This window comes from Podarcis tiliguerta, assembly GCF_965153285.1.
Source record: "Podarcis tiliguerta genome assembly, chromosome: 1".
Taxonomy (NCBI): domain Eukaryota; kingdom Metazoa; phylum Chordata; class Lepidosauria; order Squamata; family Lacertidae; genus Podarcis; species Podarcis tiliguerta.
In genome coordinates this window covers 37,610,061-37,625,060 of record NC_139534.1, presented here as the reverse complement: position 1 = coordinate 37,625,060, position 15,000 = coordinate 37,610,061, and the positions used below count along the sequence as shown (strand labels likewise).

The following is a 15,000-nucleotide window of genomic DNA, read 5'->3' as shown; positions in this document are numbered from 1 at the left end:
ATATCCTATGGATTTATGCATGCTTATCCCCCTGTTTCCTTTGCTATATTTACATGCAGGAGGGTTTTACTTTACGCTCCTCCAAATCATACCCACATGTGTTCTCACACACTACCACACCTCCTGCTTCTGGGCAAAACCACTGCTCCATGGGGGGCCTAGGAATATACAGTGGTACCTCGGGTTACATACGCTTCAGGTTACATAAGCTTCAGGTTACACACTCCGCTAACCCAGAAATAGTGCTTCAGGTTAAGAACTTTGCTTCAGGATAAGAACAGAAATCAGGCTCCAGCAGCACGGCAGCAGCAGCAGGCCCCATTAGCTAAAATGGTGCTTCAGGTTAAGAACAGTTTCAGGTTTAGAACGGACCTCCAGAACGAATTAAGTACTTAACCCGAGGTACCACTGTAACCAAAAGGCGACTTAAATGCAGTTTTTATTTTCTTTTTAAAACTGATGCACATCCCACTGGCGAGTTGTGACTGACCAGTGAGAAAGCTACTGAAAGACTATTTAACCTGGGCAACAAAGCCAGGCAGTTTGTATAAGCATTAGGAAGCAGTAACCACTCACCGACAGGACAGTGAAAATTCAAGTGCTAAGATGAAAGGGAAATGGTGGAAAGTGGGAGATTGCTTTAATATCATCACCTGCTCTTTGTGATATATTACAGCACAAATATGACCCATGATGAAATTTTCATTGTATGTGGAGAGGTCGTACTTTCACCCTCTGCCTATTCCGTTGCACAACTTAGTACTCCCATTTGGGAGGAAGAGTCTGGCAACAAAGCCATCCTTTTTGGGGGCGGGCGCGGGGGTGGGAAGCATGCTTGCCACAGATCGGCTGAATTAAACAGTAGGAAAGAGGTCACCAGTGACTTTTGCAATCTACTGTCAGCATCCCTTTTGTAAAATTAAACGATCATCCCTTGTAAAAACTGTTTTATTTCTTCCTCCCCATCCTGCCATGTTCCATGGGCTCAAAAGACTCGGCTCTTCGCCTATTTCCCTATGCGCTCAGATGCCCTTTCTCAAACATTTCTAACTCATCAGCCAGTTTTAATTCCCTCCCTAAAGAATGCTGGAAGCTTGTATTCCCAATATAGTTTTGTAATAGAAAGTAAGATGTCCTTGCTTTTATAACTGAAGGTTTTGTCACTCTGTAAGGAGGCCCTGCTCCCGGCTGCACCTTTCGCGTAACTTTATGCTCCAACCAGAGTTTCCTTTTCATATTGGTCCCTGTGAGCTGGAATATTATTATTCATTATATTTTTATTTACCGTATACCCCGCCTTTCCCCCGGACGGTTGTTAAGGCGGCTTACGGATGAAAACAAGAATTAGCAGCACACAAGGGAATTAAAACTAACCTGATGAAAAGCAATCCCAAGATTGCACACCCAAACAATCTGAATCCTCATAGCAAATTTTGTAGATCATCATTTGGAGCCTGCTCCCCTTCCAAACTCAGTCTCTGCTACCAGCCCTTGAGGATTCATCCATCTCATTCTAGATTTTGGCCTTGTACTTCCAACTCTAAGCATGTGGTTGGGCAGCTCTGCCTCTTTGCATTGGTTTCCTTCCCCAAAGGCTAGGGGTTATCTAGGCTAGGGGTTTTCTAGACTATGAATTGCTTCTTCTTCTTAGGGAAGGGGGGGGGGACAGAAGGGGCAACCAGCGGGTCAAGTGAGATAAAGCTAGGGTGGTGGTTGTCCCTCTATAGCACAAATCACCCCATAGATAGATAGAAGCTACAACTGAAAAACAAAGGCACAAAGGGTGATAGGGTGCATGTGTTTTGACAGCTGGGGTACCTGCTTACTACGATTATTTGCAATGTGCCTTAATAAGTGCAGGTGCCACTATACTGGGCTACACTTTTGTTGTTATCTCTTTCAGACTCACATTTTTCCAAGGCCAGAAGGGCGTGACACAAGTCTGGGTGAGGGCCTGAATGGGAGACTGCTTGGGAACCCTAAGGACATTGCCATGATGGAAGAAAGGTGGGGTATTAATAAATAAATCTACTTTATGTTTTAGAAAGTGGCTCATCTGTTCTCTATGAACTCTGACCTCTCTTAAGGTATTGTAACCAGATTTTGCATGATGGTTCCTGAGATAAAGGAGCAGGTTTTTTGCCTAAGTCTGGATAATATTGGTTGTCATTCTGAAACAAGATGGTGGGCTGCAGTTGTTGTTTTTAATGCACTGATTTAAACCAAATCTTGCATGATTGTTCCGGAGGTTTCTGTCTATGAATACAACTGGATGTCATTTTGAATCAAGATGGCAGACTGAACCTTTCAAAACTGCACTGATTTGGGGGTTTCTTAGAATTCCGAAGCAATGCTGGGCACAGACCAGCTACTAATTATTATAAGCAGAAATCACCATATATTGTTCACCTATTACACTTGATGAAGACATCCCACCAGCAACAGACATTATATCCCCCAGGTAAAGCTTGCCATGCCAGTTTATCTGCCAAAGAATCTTCACGGCTATCACAATCTTCTGTGCACTGGCGTTGTGGTTTCCTGGACAAGTTCCAGGATGCACAATCTGTCTAGACATTGGAGATGTGAAGCCAGGTGGGTCTCCCACTTGCTCTACATAAGCTGAGCATGTGTTCCAGATTGCCTCCAAAGGTCTCCCCCACAGCAGCATACTGCCAAGAGGGATTGACAAGCTGTCTCTCAAGGATGTTTGTCTGACATTCCAGATCTGCTGACTGCAGAATGAAGTTTTCTTCTGAAGAATTTCAAAGGAACCCACATTGAGGGTGGGGCCTTCAACCTTCTTCCTCTAGGGGCTAAAGCAGCTTGAAGGCATTACCATTTCCCACTTCAGCACTACCCTCAACAGACTATCTGGTCCAACAGAACTGTGAGAAAGAGGATATTTGTCCTGTTATGCTCACAAGGAAGCATGATGTGTCCTTTTCTCATCCCCTCACCTCTGCAGGCCCACATAAGGGTTATGTAGTCTTTCTATCAATGGGAATTGGGGAATTAATAAAGTCTTCAACCTGTTACTTCAATTACTCAAAAGCCTCGTTTGGTAGAAGATCATTAAGAAGTGTATGAAGGATGGGTACAAGATATGTATCAGGGCATGCCAAAACTTAGATGCAGGGAGGAAAAAAATCATTTGAACGTGTGTCCGGGAGATCCCATATCAGACTATAAGCATGTCTGATTTCCAGGTATTTATCCTTTGATGCTTCTTTACCATTTCATACTGAAGCACAGAATATAAAACATGGGCTCTAGGAAATAAGGTATGTTGTGAGGTTGGGAAACAACAGCACATGGGTGGCGCACAGAGGTGGTGTACATAATATCACCCTGTCAGTGGTGCATTCATCTCAAAGTCATACTTAGGGGACTTTAGATGTTTTGGATGAGTTCATCCAAGCCCCGAAAACCTGTCCATGCAAATGGAGTAATGAACTCCAAGAAATTTCAGCAAAAGCAGGCAATGAAATGCAAACATTAAGAAGGATGCTATGATTAACCCAAAGCCATGGTTAAGAAAGACTAACGAAGACGGATGTGTTAGATCAAATAACTGAATTTATTTAATCCACTTGAAGTGAACTTGAAAACTTTGGAGGATATATATATATGGGGGGGGGGGAATCCCTGACCATTAGGTCCAGTCGTGACCGACTCTGGGGTTGCGCGCTCATCTCGCTCTATAGGCCAAGGGAGCCGGCTTTTGTCCGCAGACAGCTTCCGGGTCATGTTCCCAGAATGACTAAGCCACTTCTCGCGAACCAGAGCAGCAGACGGAAACGCCGTTTACCTTCCCGCCGGAGCGGTACCTATTTATTTACTTGCGTAGATATCTACATGTGTACACACACACACACACACACAAACACTTTGGCTATTTATCATGGAGATAGGAGCTTAAGGATTTAGTCTTACAGTAGTGAATTTAGCTCTTACAATTACCATTTTGTTTCTCTGCCTTTGTGGTATCCTAGGGAAACTATATCCCAAATTATATTCAATGCTATTTTAAAAACACAACAACAACAAAACCCTGCCACGGAAAAGGCAACTGACTCAAGGAGTAAAAAGTGTTAACTTTTATTGTGCTCATTTTGAGTCATACACTGAAATGTTCACAAGCGAAAGTTTGCATAGCCTTTTGCCAACAGAAGTGAATCCAATAAAAGGTATCATTTTACCTATTTTGTTGGATTTAGAGAGCAGAGGTTATGAACATGTGTGCTTTTAGGGGAAAGGGTGTTGCTTTTGGATTTTACTGCCACTAAATCATGCACAACATGCTCGGAGCTCTGTGTTCTGATAGACATCAACATCCAGTAATACTTGGCTTCACTTTGTAGCGAACAATGCACCTAAGGCTTACCCACCCTACACGCTTTTGTGCCTTATTGCTTAAGTTGATTGCCTTTTTGTAGCAAGCATAATTCTGCCTCCCTTTTCGCCTCTAACTTTATAAGTTGGCACAGGCACTGCATATAATTGACAAACTAATGCAGTAATGCATTTGACTGTTTTAGATTATATTATTAATAAGCTTGCAGCAAAAGCGCGCGCACAGAGAGAAGGCAACAAAAATTCATATTTTATATGTCCTATTGCTGCTGTTGTTTCGTTTTAAAACAGCAGAAAGAAAGAACACCAGTCCCCCCCCCCCCACCGATGACCAAGGAGTATAAAAGAATGAAACACTCTTATTTGATATTCAGGTTTTGTTTACCAGAATGTTGCTCCATTTTGATCTCTAAATGACTAATCACTGTAAAAGTGTTTTTTGTGTTTTTGTGTGTGTTTGTGTGTTTTAAGAATAAGAAGAAACAAGGTATCCTCAAACTGCAGGGTAATGTTTTGGGACCTGGCCAAGCGAGGGGCACTTTGTACTGTGATTCAAATACCCCCCCTCCCCCAGTTTTTACTTATAATTCAAATTATGGCAAGCAAATTAGCAGAATACCTGGGGTTGTATTCAACTAAGTCATGCTGAGCAGACCTACAGAAATCAAGGGACTTTGTTACTCACGGCTAAGCTGAGTCTATTGATTTAAATGGGTCTACTTTAAGTGTGACTTCATCAGATGCAACCCCTGAAGACTGAACTATGACCCTGGACACAAGGCAAAGAGCAGCACCTGAGAGATCTGGCCATTTTAAGATGATTAGTGCGGGGGCGAGGATGTTAGACTGCAGGGGGAATATGTGGGTATATTACATGTGTATGAGAAAGGATTGGTCAAGAAATGGGTGTGTAAGAGTGGGTCAGAGCAGGCGAGTGGAGAGAGATTTGGAATGATTCTGCCCACTTTATATCAGCAGGATAAAATATAACTACAGTACTTGAAGAGCAAACAAGAGTATTTCATACTTTGTTCACCTTAGTCAACACTAAAAATAGGCGTTCTTTCTTCCTGCTGTCTAAAAACAGAAGCAAAAAGAAAAACAGGATATATGCGATACCTCTGGGACAGCTGTCCAGGAGGAAAGTTACATCCCTGGGAGTAGAACAATGGAATTTGGATGGGTGGGTGAGATAACGAGATAAGGCTATAAAGCATTGGGCAGAGAGCAGGGATTGGGAACCTGTGGCCCTCCAGATGTTGGGGGACTCCATCTGCCAGCAGCCTCAGCCAGCATAGCCAATTGTCAGGGATGATGGGAACTGTAGCTGCAGCCTTGGATTCAAATAGACATCAAACATCACTCTGGCTCTCTGGCTTCCCAGCCTGTCACTTTTATACTTCTAGCTTCTTGCTGACATCTTTGTTCTCAATTCTGCCTTTGTCCTTCTAACTACCCGTGAGTTGAGGGAGAGGGCTCACCCATTTGCCATCTCACACAGAGCCCCCTCCTTTGTTCACCTTAATGGTCCACCACTTCTGCTATCACCTCACCACAAAGTTAGCCCGGCTATTCCAAGAATTAGAAGGGGGCTTAGGCATTCATCCCAATCCCTCCAAAACTCATAACATTATTATGATATATGGCTTATTTCGCACAAGCAGGAGATCACTTCTGCTTATGCAAGCCAGCCCTCCCATGCAATTCTGCCAGTTTCCCTATCCTATGCTATCTCTGAGGATCTCCCCAATCTCAGGTGTGTGTGTGGGGGGGGGGGGGGAGGCTGCAGTGGAGGAAGAGACAGAAAGACCCACACTGATCAAGCAGAGTTCCAGTCACACTTCTTTAAATCCAACCATTTGGGATTGTTGCCCTTTTCAGAATGCAAAGGCACCTTAGCCTGCTTCAGAGGTTGCAGTCAGAAATTGAACAACCACATGAGATGATCTCCTATTGCCATTTCCATCCATCTTCTGCAGTGGGGGGCGGGGCGGTCTTCCATATTCTGGAGGCTTCCTGCATATTTTAGAATCCTGAAAAATTATGATGCTAAAATGCACAGGAAGCCTCAACAAATACCGTTGTAGCTTGGTTTTTGAACAGTTTAGTTCTCGAACGTTTTAGCTCCCCAACGCTGCAAACCCGCAAGTGAGTGTTCCGGTTTGCAAACTATTTTTGGAAGCTTCTGCTGCTTATGATTGGCTGCAGGAGCTTCCTGCAGCCAATCGGAAGCCGTGCCTTGGTTTCTGATCATTTTGGAAGTCAAATGGACTTCCGGAACGGATTCCGTTTGAGAACCAAGGTACGACTGTACAGGAGATTCTCCACTCCAGAAGGTTGCCTTCCATCATGCGGTGGGTGATAAGAACAGCAGTAGGGCACACTTTTAATTATAACGCCTGAAGAGGGCTCTTGTGTTCTGGTTCAAGTGCACCTGTTACAATTAACACTGTAAAACAAGCTAACGGATAAACATAGGGGACAACTTACCTTCATAGTCCCACAATAGTTTCATTTCTTGGTTACTTTAAAAAAATGACCAAGAATGAGACAAACAACTGGTAGCCTTAGGTATGATAAAAGACACTGGAATGGCAAAGAACACAAGGAACAAATCTATACACCTTCTACAGTATGATCCCGCATTAACAGAGTTCAAGAAGCGAGTACATTTCTTTCCCATAGCTAAGCTCTTAGTCAGGGGTTAAAGTTGACCCTTCTGACAGTATTCTCCTTGCCCTATCCAGCACCATTCACCACTGCCACTGCACAACGAGCAATTAAAACTTGCATTCAGCTGGAGTTATTAACATGCTGCCCAAAGTGATGTGATAAACTACTGCATGTCTGTGGCGGTAACTCTACTTATAAATAATTCAGCAAGGAGTACGTTCTCCGAAGGAGACACTTGAAGCAAACGAAGCATTTTACTGAGCAGGGCTTGTATAACGCACGTCTCTTACTCCTGAGCTACATTTTGGAAATCCTACCCCCTTTCAAGCATCTACATTGGTCCTGCCCATGTTGCATTTTAACACACACACACCCCAGTCTCTCTTGCACACCGAAGCCGCAGAACCACAGCCACGACAAAAGGGCAAGCCCTTGCATGGCAGCAAAAACTATTTAGCTGAACTCGAAAAAAGAGCGAATGTCAAGGTAAAAATTTAAGGATTGTTTTTCTCTCTTTGAAGCCTCCGTGTGTAGCTATGCAATAGTATTGACTCAAGAAGTAATGCTGAGCAGTGGAAGTGTTCAGTCAGCATTTTAAACTATTATGAGCTACCTTCTGAACCATTGCCAAGTTAATAGACAATGAAAGATAATGAGCTTGAAATTGGGTGTTAAATTGCATTTTTGGTTCTCTCTTTTTTTTTCCTCTTGAAGTTTAACCATTTCCTGCAGAAACAACATTTTCTTTCGGTCTGTCCTTATGTAAATGTCCACTTTTAGGTCACAAGAGAAAACTGCACATGGACAGAGTGGAGTTCTCTAATTCTCTTGCACCGATTTGCTGCACTGGGAAAGGAAGTACAGAAAATGTAGACAGGGATACTTCTGGGGTAGGGAGCAGGCATTATATCACTCCATTATCCCAGACAACATAATTTGGGAATGTGCCTCCAGTTGTATTGTCAGGAATGCATTTATTAGCATTGTTACAAATATCAGTTACTTGATATTGGCATCCTGGAACGAGGGTACCACCTGCTTTTTCAGGGTATAGTGTGCCCTGACAGTCTCCTGCACGAGTGGAAGCTGGGAAAGCCACTGGGAAAGCCACTGCCCACACCCCACAGAAATGAATGGGACCTTTGCAAGCACATAGGAAGGCGTGAGCCATAGGGAAGTTTTCCAGTGCAGGCACCTTCCAAATGAATGACAGCTTCATTAGACCAATACCATGCACAGTATCCACTTAGAATAATGAAGCATGTGGAAGAGAATCTCACTGTGAACTGCATCTATATTTGCTGAAATTTATTTCCACCCCTTTCAAAGGCTGAAGCCAGGCAACAAATTCCATTTAAAAACATGGAATTAGTAGAAAATATTGACATGGTGGCTCATGAAAATTCATGCTTTCTCCAGTTGGTTAACATCAACCTACCAAACAGCAACACTAAAAAGCCCTTATATTGCACTCAGCAGATGCTCAGGTTTCAGCAGACTTTGGAGAACGAGATTTCTCATCTGCGGTGCAGCTGCCAAGAATGCTGTTTTACATGGCCTTGTCATTCAGTGTTGGCCACCACTATTAAGAAAGGGCTATATTAAGAATTGTGATGGGACGTGGGGAAGGAAGCAGCCTCTACAGGACTCGGGCCGTTCTGAAATTTAGACATTAAGACTGGCACCCCAAATTACACTCAAACACTTCTGAGACATAATCCAGACCCAAGGAGTCAATGCAATGACTCCTTTCCCCCCAATACCAATGCAAAACAATTGTGGAATTCCAGCCACCTCTGCCCAGTTTTCAAAGGCAACTGAAAACAAAAAACATAGAGTAGCAAAATCACAGGTTGAAGCAGCTGAGGTCGAAAATTGAAATGGGTCAACGCAAAGCAAAGTTTGTAAGGTTCATAAGGTCCACAAAGTAAGAGTCCATAAGGATATTTCAGGGTTTGGAGCCCCAATAATAACAGATAATAACTGATGCCCACAAGGCAGGAGTCAACTAAGCTGTTGTGAATGGAACGAGGACCACTTACACGAAAGGACTTGTTCCCCCCTTTTATCTTCCTTGACTGCCCTAAATCTTTTTTGGGAGGTTGGGGGGAAGAGAGGGGAGTCCCATGGCATAAGTGAGCCTCGTTCTCCGCAAACACCCCCCACTTAGCACAACACTGAATTCCAGCACATCTCTTCCCTTTGGAGGAACATAGGAAGCTGCCCTATACTGACCACACCAAATGGTCATCTAGTTCAGTGTGGCTTACATTGACTGGCAGCACCTGTTCATGGCATCAGACAGAGCCCTACCTGGAGATACCAGGGCATGGACCAGGACTCTGCCACTGAGCCTGGGCTTTTCCCTAAGCCTACACCTTTTTGCACAACCCACACTTCTTCCGATTCTCTCCTCACACCCCACGCCCCAAAATCTGGTGACCTGAAGCATGTGGCCTGTCACAACTGCATGATGAGCATTCCTGCTCTTGTTACCCTTCACTGGCTATCATTTTTGGGAGCGGGAAAACTCTGAATGCTATGACATCTTGCGCAATGCATTCGGCCTTGCTAGATGTTTCCAGGAGAGAGAGAGAAAGTGGGGATTCGGGTAGCTGTTCTTTGGAGCAGGAACTGTGCCATGTGATTCTCTTCTTTGCGTACTGGTGTTGTAAAGGGTTTTCTTTGAAATGTAACAAAACAGGCTTAAAACAGAGGCAGAAGAGATGTGGTACTCACCTGGTCAGTCACCTGAACACACCAGTGGAGATTAAATTAAGATAGGGAGGTAAGCTTATCCTCATTAGTATAATTGTAGGATCCCTCTTCCACTTTCCTTTTATACTAATGAATTAAATTAATCCAGGTTCATTTTTATAAGCCTCTTGGGTTCAAACATGGAGGACAGTCATTTTAGAAAACAATAAATTAAAAAAAGCATGTAGCATGCATTAAGCGCACGTATTTCATAAGACCCTAGGTTAATACAACTGGCATCTAGTGTAATTAATCCTTGTTAGTGTAACAACTAATATCCCTCCCTAGCATGTTTCCTTTAAACATTAGGATGTTAATTAAATGTTTTCTGGTTTTCTCTCCTTTTTAGAAGGAAGGGGAGGGGGGCCTTTTTTTCTTTTTTTTTCTTTTTGGTCTGTACTCTTCAATACACAACAATACCTTGGAATACCTATTCAGAATAAATACCTTATAGAGATGTTTCCTTACAATGTCTGGTCTCTTGCATAAATTCTGAAGCCTTTTAAAAAGCTGTTCAGGTGTAGAATACAGATATTCAGCTGCAGGAAAAACAGATACATTTTTAATGAAACAAAAACCTCAAAGCACACACTCGATATTAGTCACTTTACTAATTAAAAATGCATATTGCTCTGTGCCGCCTCGTGTTTTACATTATTTAAGCATGATTTTATAAGGTTACCTCAGCTCACAAGGATGTTTAATGCTAAATAAGACTGTGTAGTTGTGCTGTTTAGACATCTCCTTTGGGTGATTAAAATACATTATTCTAATGTAACACAATGCATATGTGAGACATTTAGTGATGAGATTTTTCAAAGGACTGGTACTACATTAGTGTGTATCCTGTAGCAGGGTTGCATATTATTAAGTATTAAATTGTTTAAATAATTTGGTGTGATTTTTCAGGCCTAAATTTTTCTCTCTGTATGTCATCTTTAAAAAAAATAAAAATCTGCAAGCTATCGCTTCCGAAGCGACCTTTTTAATAAAATCTATCACTATAGACTGTGTATGCTAACAATGAAGAATGCTATTTCAAAACTTGCTCTTGTGTTATCTTGAAAGAACAGATGGTAAATATAAACTTCGTCTAATGTATTAAAACACATTAAAAAAATTCCTCAGCGCTAACATGGTAGCTTGCCAAATAAACAATTGCTCTTGCTTAAGTTTATTCTCAAACTTTGCGTTTTAGAATTAATTATAAATTAAAACCACAGCAGAAAAAATACAGAAGTAGGAAACTACCTGGAAATATTTCTGGATAGACCAAAGCTTTGGGACAGAGCGGATAGCAGCCACAGTGCACAGCTTCTATCCTGGGGAAGAAGAAAAAAAGGGAGGGTAATGCAGATTATGTACCATTATTACATTATTGAGCTCCAAAGTGTATTTTGGGCCAACAGCACAGAAGTTGGCTGCAACAATCGTATTCCCTGTACATCAGTGTAATCTCCCTAAATGGCAAAGTTGCTCTTTTTAAAAGATAATTTTATTGATCACATGAATTACATAGAACAGAACAGCAAGCATATGTTTTGTTCACTGAATAAATCAAAACGCAGCTCTCCTTTAAAAAAAAAAATACTGCTCAACACGTTTTCATAATCAGGAGACTGTGACTGGGGGGACGTGGGGAACCCACAATACTCCTTCTTTCTCTTTCTTTCTTTCTTTCTTTCTTTCTTTTTCCCAAAATGCTGTCAAACACAAATATGAAGGAACTGGTATGAAAAAACCATCAGTGCAATCCAGCAGCCGGTTATACACATCTAAGTTTCTTTAGAATCATTGAGGTGGAATCTGCACACATATAAAAAGCATTCCTAAAACGCTTTTTTTTTTTTAAAGTGTTTTTAAAAATACACTGAATTCTCCATAAGGCTCACCATCGCCATCTAGTATCACATTGTATATCGCACTTAAAGCACACTTAAAACATTTTATTTGCAGCTGTAATAGCAGAGTCCTGAGACATCATTGCATGTAACCGTGTACTGGAATGCAGCCAGTAGTTGTGGCCCAGTGACAGGGCGATCCATGCGCACTAACGCAACTGGGGGTTGAAAGCACAGATGACAGAGAGCATCCTATACCATACCCGAGTACAACTGCTTAGCTCGGGAGGCTCAGGGCAGCCTGGGTGACACACACAACTCTGTTCCAAGCTCCTCGGCATCTGCTGTCTGAGGTGATGCTCTCACTTTGCCTAATGATAGAGCCAGACCTGCTCCTCCTGGACTCCCCATGTTTAAACACCGAGAATGTTTGAAAAAGTGGTTTGGGCACTACCTGCTTCTGCTGTGAGCAGGAAACTGACTGAGCCGTAACCCTAAGCCCTGCCAAATTCAATCGGGATTTCTCCCAGGTAAGTGGAGTTACGATTTCAGCCTAGAAAGCTCTAGTTCAAGTGCTCACTTGGCATGGCGTAGGTTTCTCCCTCTTTGCCACCGCCATGATCTTTATGTGAATAAATTCAGTGACTGTCTGTAAACACTGCGTAAGGCCGTCTGGCAATGCATAATAGATTGAACCCATCTTAGATTAGCTATATGTGTATGCCTATATACTTTTAATTACTAATTGTAACCTAACCTTTACTTACAAATACATTATCCAAGCACTCCATTGTCGTGGGGTTTTTATTTATTTATTTATTAAGCGATTTGCAGAGTGGCATGCTTAAGACACAATTTGCAACTTCATGGCTTCGGCAGGCAAATGCAAAAACAATGCTAGAGCGTTGCAGCAAAGCATTTTTGTTCATCTTTCCATGCAGTTATGCACTGAGTTAAAACTGCTTTAGCTTATCTGCCCCCCCCTGCCCCCTTGCGTAATGGCCAATCATCGGACATACAGTAAACTTTAAAGATAAAGCTGTAAAATCTGTCGGTCAGAAATTCTGCAGTGAAACTGAAAACTACTTTTTTTATTAAAAAAGTTTATTTTCTGAAATTCTTTTAATTGGCACCCAAATGCTGAAGGGCCGTCTTTTCTTTTCTAACTTCAGCATTCGCCTCCCTTTTGTGAAAGATGAAGGCCATGTCAATATTCACTTTATTGATGTGTGCTTTGTTTTTCCAGCATTTTTCTTTTTCACTTTTTAAGAAAAGGGGAAAAAAAGTATTTGCCACTGACTATAATTTAGCTGGTAGGGCTTTCTTTTTGAATTCAAAATGTACACCACAACCGAACTCTTAAGGACTTCCAATATGACATCACCAAATGCAGTGGGCACAAATTTAGGATACTAGATAACTTGCAACAAGTGAGGGGTAAGGATTTAATGGGGACATGAGAGGAATACCCAGACTTCCCATTTCTCCTCCCTCCTGCACCAGCCCTCAACGCTGCCTGCGAACATGACCATGCAATATGTATGGTGTAATTGGAAACAAGGGTCCTAATTGAATCACTGGGAATCCTTCAAAGCAGGTCTCCACACACATCCTCGTGGATCATACTCCTTATTTAAAGGCAAATACTTACTAAAAGCCGAGAAGATGGTTATATTTTTGATCATTAAATTACTGTCGGGTCATAACTGTCAAAGAGCAGAGATTTTCAAAGGAAGCTTTCATTGCTGCTCTCCCCCCCCCCCCAAAAAAAGCACTGTGGAGATTTTAGCGATATACCTCAGATCATGAAATTATGTAAAAGCAAGTGATTTTCAAATTGATCTCTTTCCCTGAAAGAGAACATCAGGCCAAGCTGCAGTTTAAAGAGTCACCTTTAAAACACTGTGTAGGAAGAGTCCTTCTCAAGGACTCTGTCCGTCTCACAAATTAGTAAAACCAGGATTCAATATTTATGTAATTTGACAGATAAAAAAAAGTAGGATTTGGAATTAATCCTTTTATTTGAAAATGACCTTACATACTGATGCAAAGATAAATACGTCATGCCAATATACTCCGAGAGGGTTTGGGAAGAACGGGGCCGCAATGGGTAGCACAAAATGCAGCTTTTTAAAAAACCAAATCCATTTTTAAAATATATAGGTTCAGCCCAATGAAAGGCGATCTGCACCTGGAAACAGGCTCAAAATCCCTCGTATACATACGAGAAGAGACGCTATGAGGGAAGTTCTGTAACCCCACATTCAGTAACCCGGCTTGCACATAATACAGATAGGAGCCCCATAGGTACAGAAGTAGATCTATGGAGTGTGGCAATGACCTAACTTGTTTCTCTACCCAGGATAAGGAAATCTGTGGCCCATGAGCTATTGCTGGCCAACTGCCAACATCCCTGACCATTGGGCATGCTGGCTAGGTGTGATGGAAGCTGGAGTTCCAAGAGCAGCAGGAGGGCCAGAGATTGCTCAGACCTGCTTCAAGCTTCTTCTGCGCTAAGTTCAAACCTTTGCAACTGCAGCTATTCCTCAGTTTTGATTCCTGAATATCCCCAGCGAAACAACAGAGTCCCATTGTTAAAATGACCTTTATATTCCAATTAAGAAATCATCTGCTAAATCTATGAATCTTAATATTCAGATCTATTCCCTTCAATTCATACAATTTATCTGCAAATAGTTGTTGGGCTTCTGATTCTAAATATAATTAGCTGATAATTTTGCTTGGCTGAATTACTTTTCTGGAGGGCCTGCTAAGTCTCTCAGTTGCATTATCTGGCAATAATGAATCTGATAGGTGAAATTTTTTACTGTAATGAGGATGAGACACAGTTGTGACACCTGAGTCTAGTAATAACAGAAGACTGCTAATTATCGACAGCACTTTTTTGTGTGATGCACAGAGGAAGAAAAAAACCCCTCATTATTAAAAAAATAAAAAGTTACAATTATAAGTGACACCAGAGGAGAGTAAATAAAATGGAGTGATTAAAACATTGCTGCTTTAAGGGTGTTTTTAATTAAGTGGAAATGCTAATGTTGTCATACTTAGCAGATGGGATTAAAATTAGTTATTGTAAGTAACTCATATTTTGTGTTATAGTTTCCACAGCATGTCTACAAGATCTAAGAAAGTGATACATTCCATAAGACATTTTTTTTAATATAAAAAATTAAACTCTCATATTCTTTACAACCCGTAATAATGAACATCATGAATAAACTCACGGGGTGGGGTGGGGGGGGGGGAGGAATCCTGCCAAGGATTTTACCATAGTGACTTAACTAGCCTGGAATGTAACCATAATGTACCGGACTGATATAATTACACTGCTAGTTTGGTCTCCTCTTCCCTT

General features: G+C 41.8%; 1 protein-coding gene across 8 annotated transcripts in view; it reads right to left on the bottom strand.

Moving 5' to 3' along the window:
• The window catches only part of GTDC1 (glycosyltransferase like domain containing 1), a 199,273-nt gene that overhangs the window by 7,009 nt on the left and 177,264 nt on the right, over positions 1 to 15,000 (bottom strand). For 7 of the 8 annotated variants that reach the window (XM_083411100.1, XM_083411096.1, XM_083411101.1 and 4 more), the window contains 2 exons: positions 11,038 to 11,108; positions 10,234 to 10,325 (listed from right to left, as the gene is read on the bottom strand). In XM_083411100.1, the coding sequence (XP_083267226.1) occupies positions 10,234 to 10,325; positions 11,038 to 11,108 (163 nt within the window). Of the gene's footprint in view, positions 1 to 9,991; positions 10,326 to 11,037; positions 11,109 to 15,000 lie in introns of those variants that run through there. The other variant, XM_083411095.1, reaches the window with a different exon arrangement.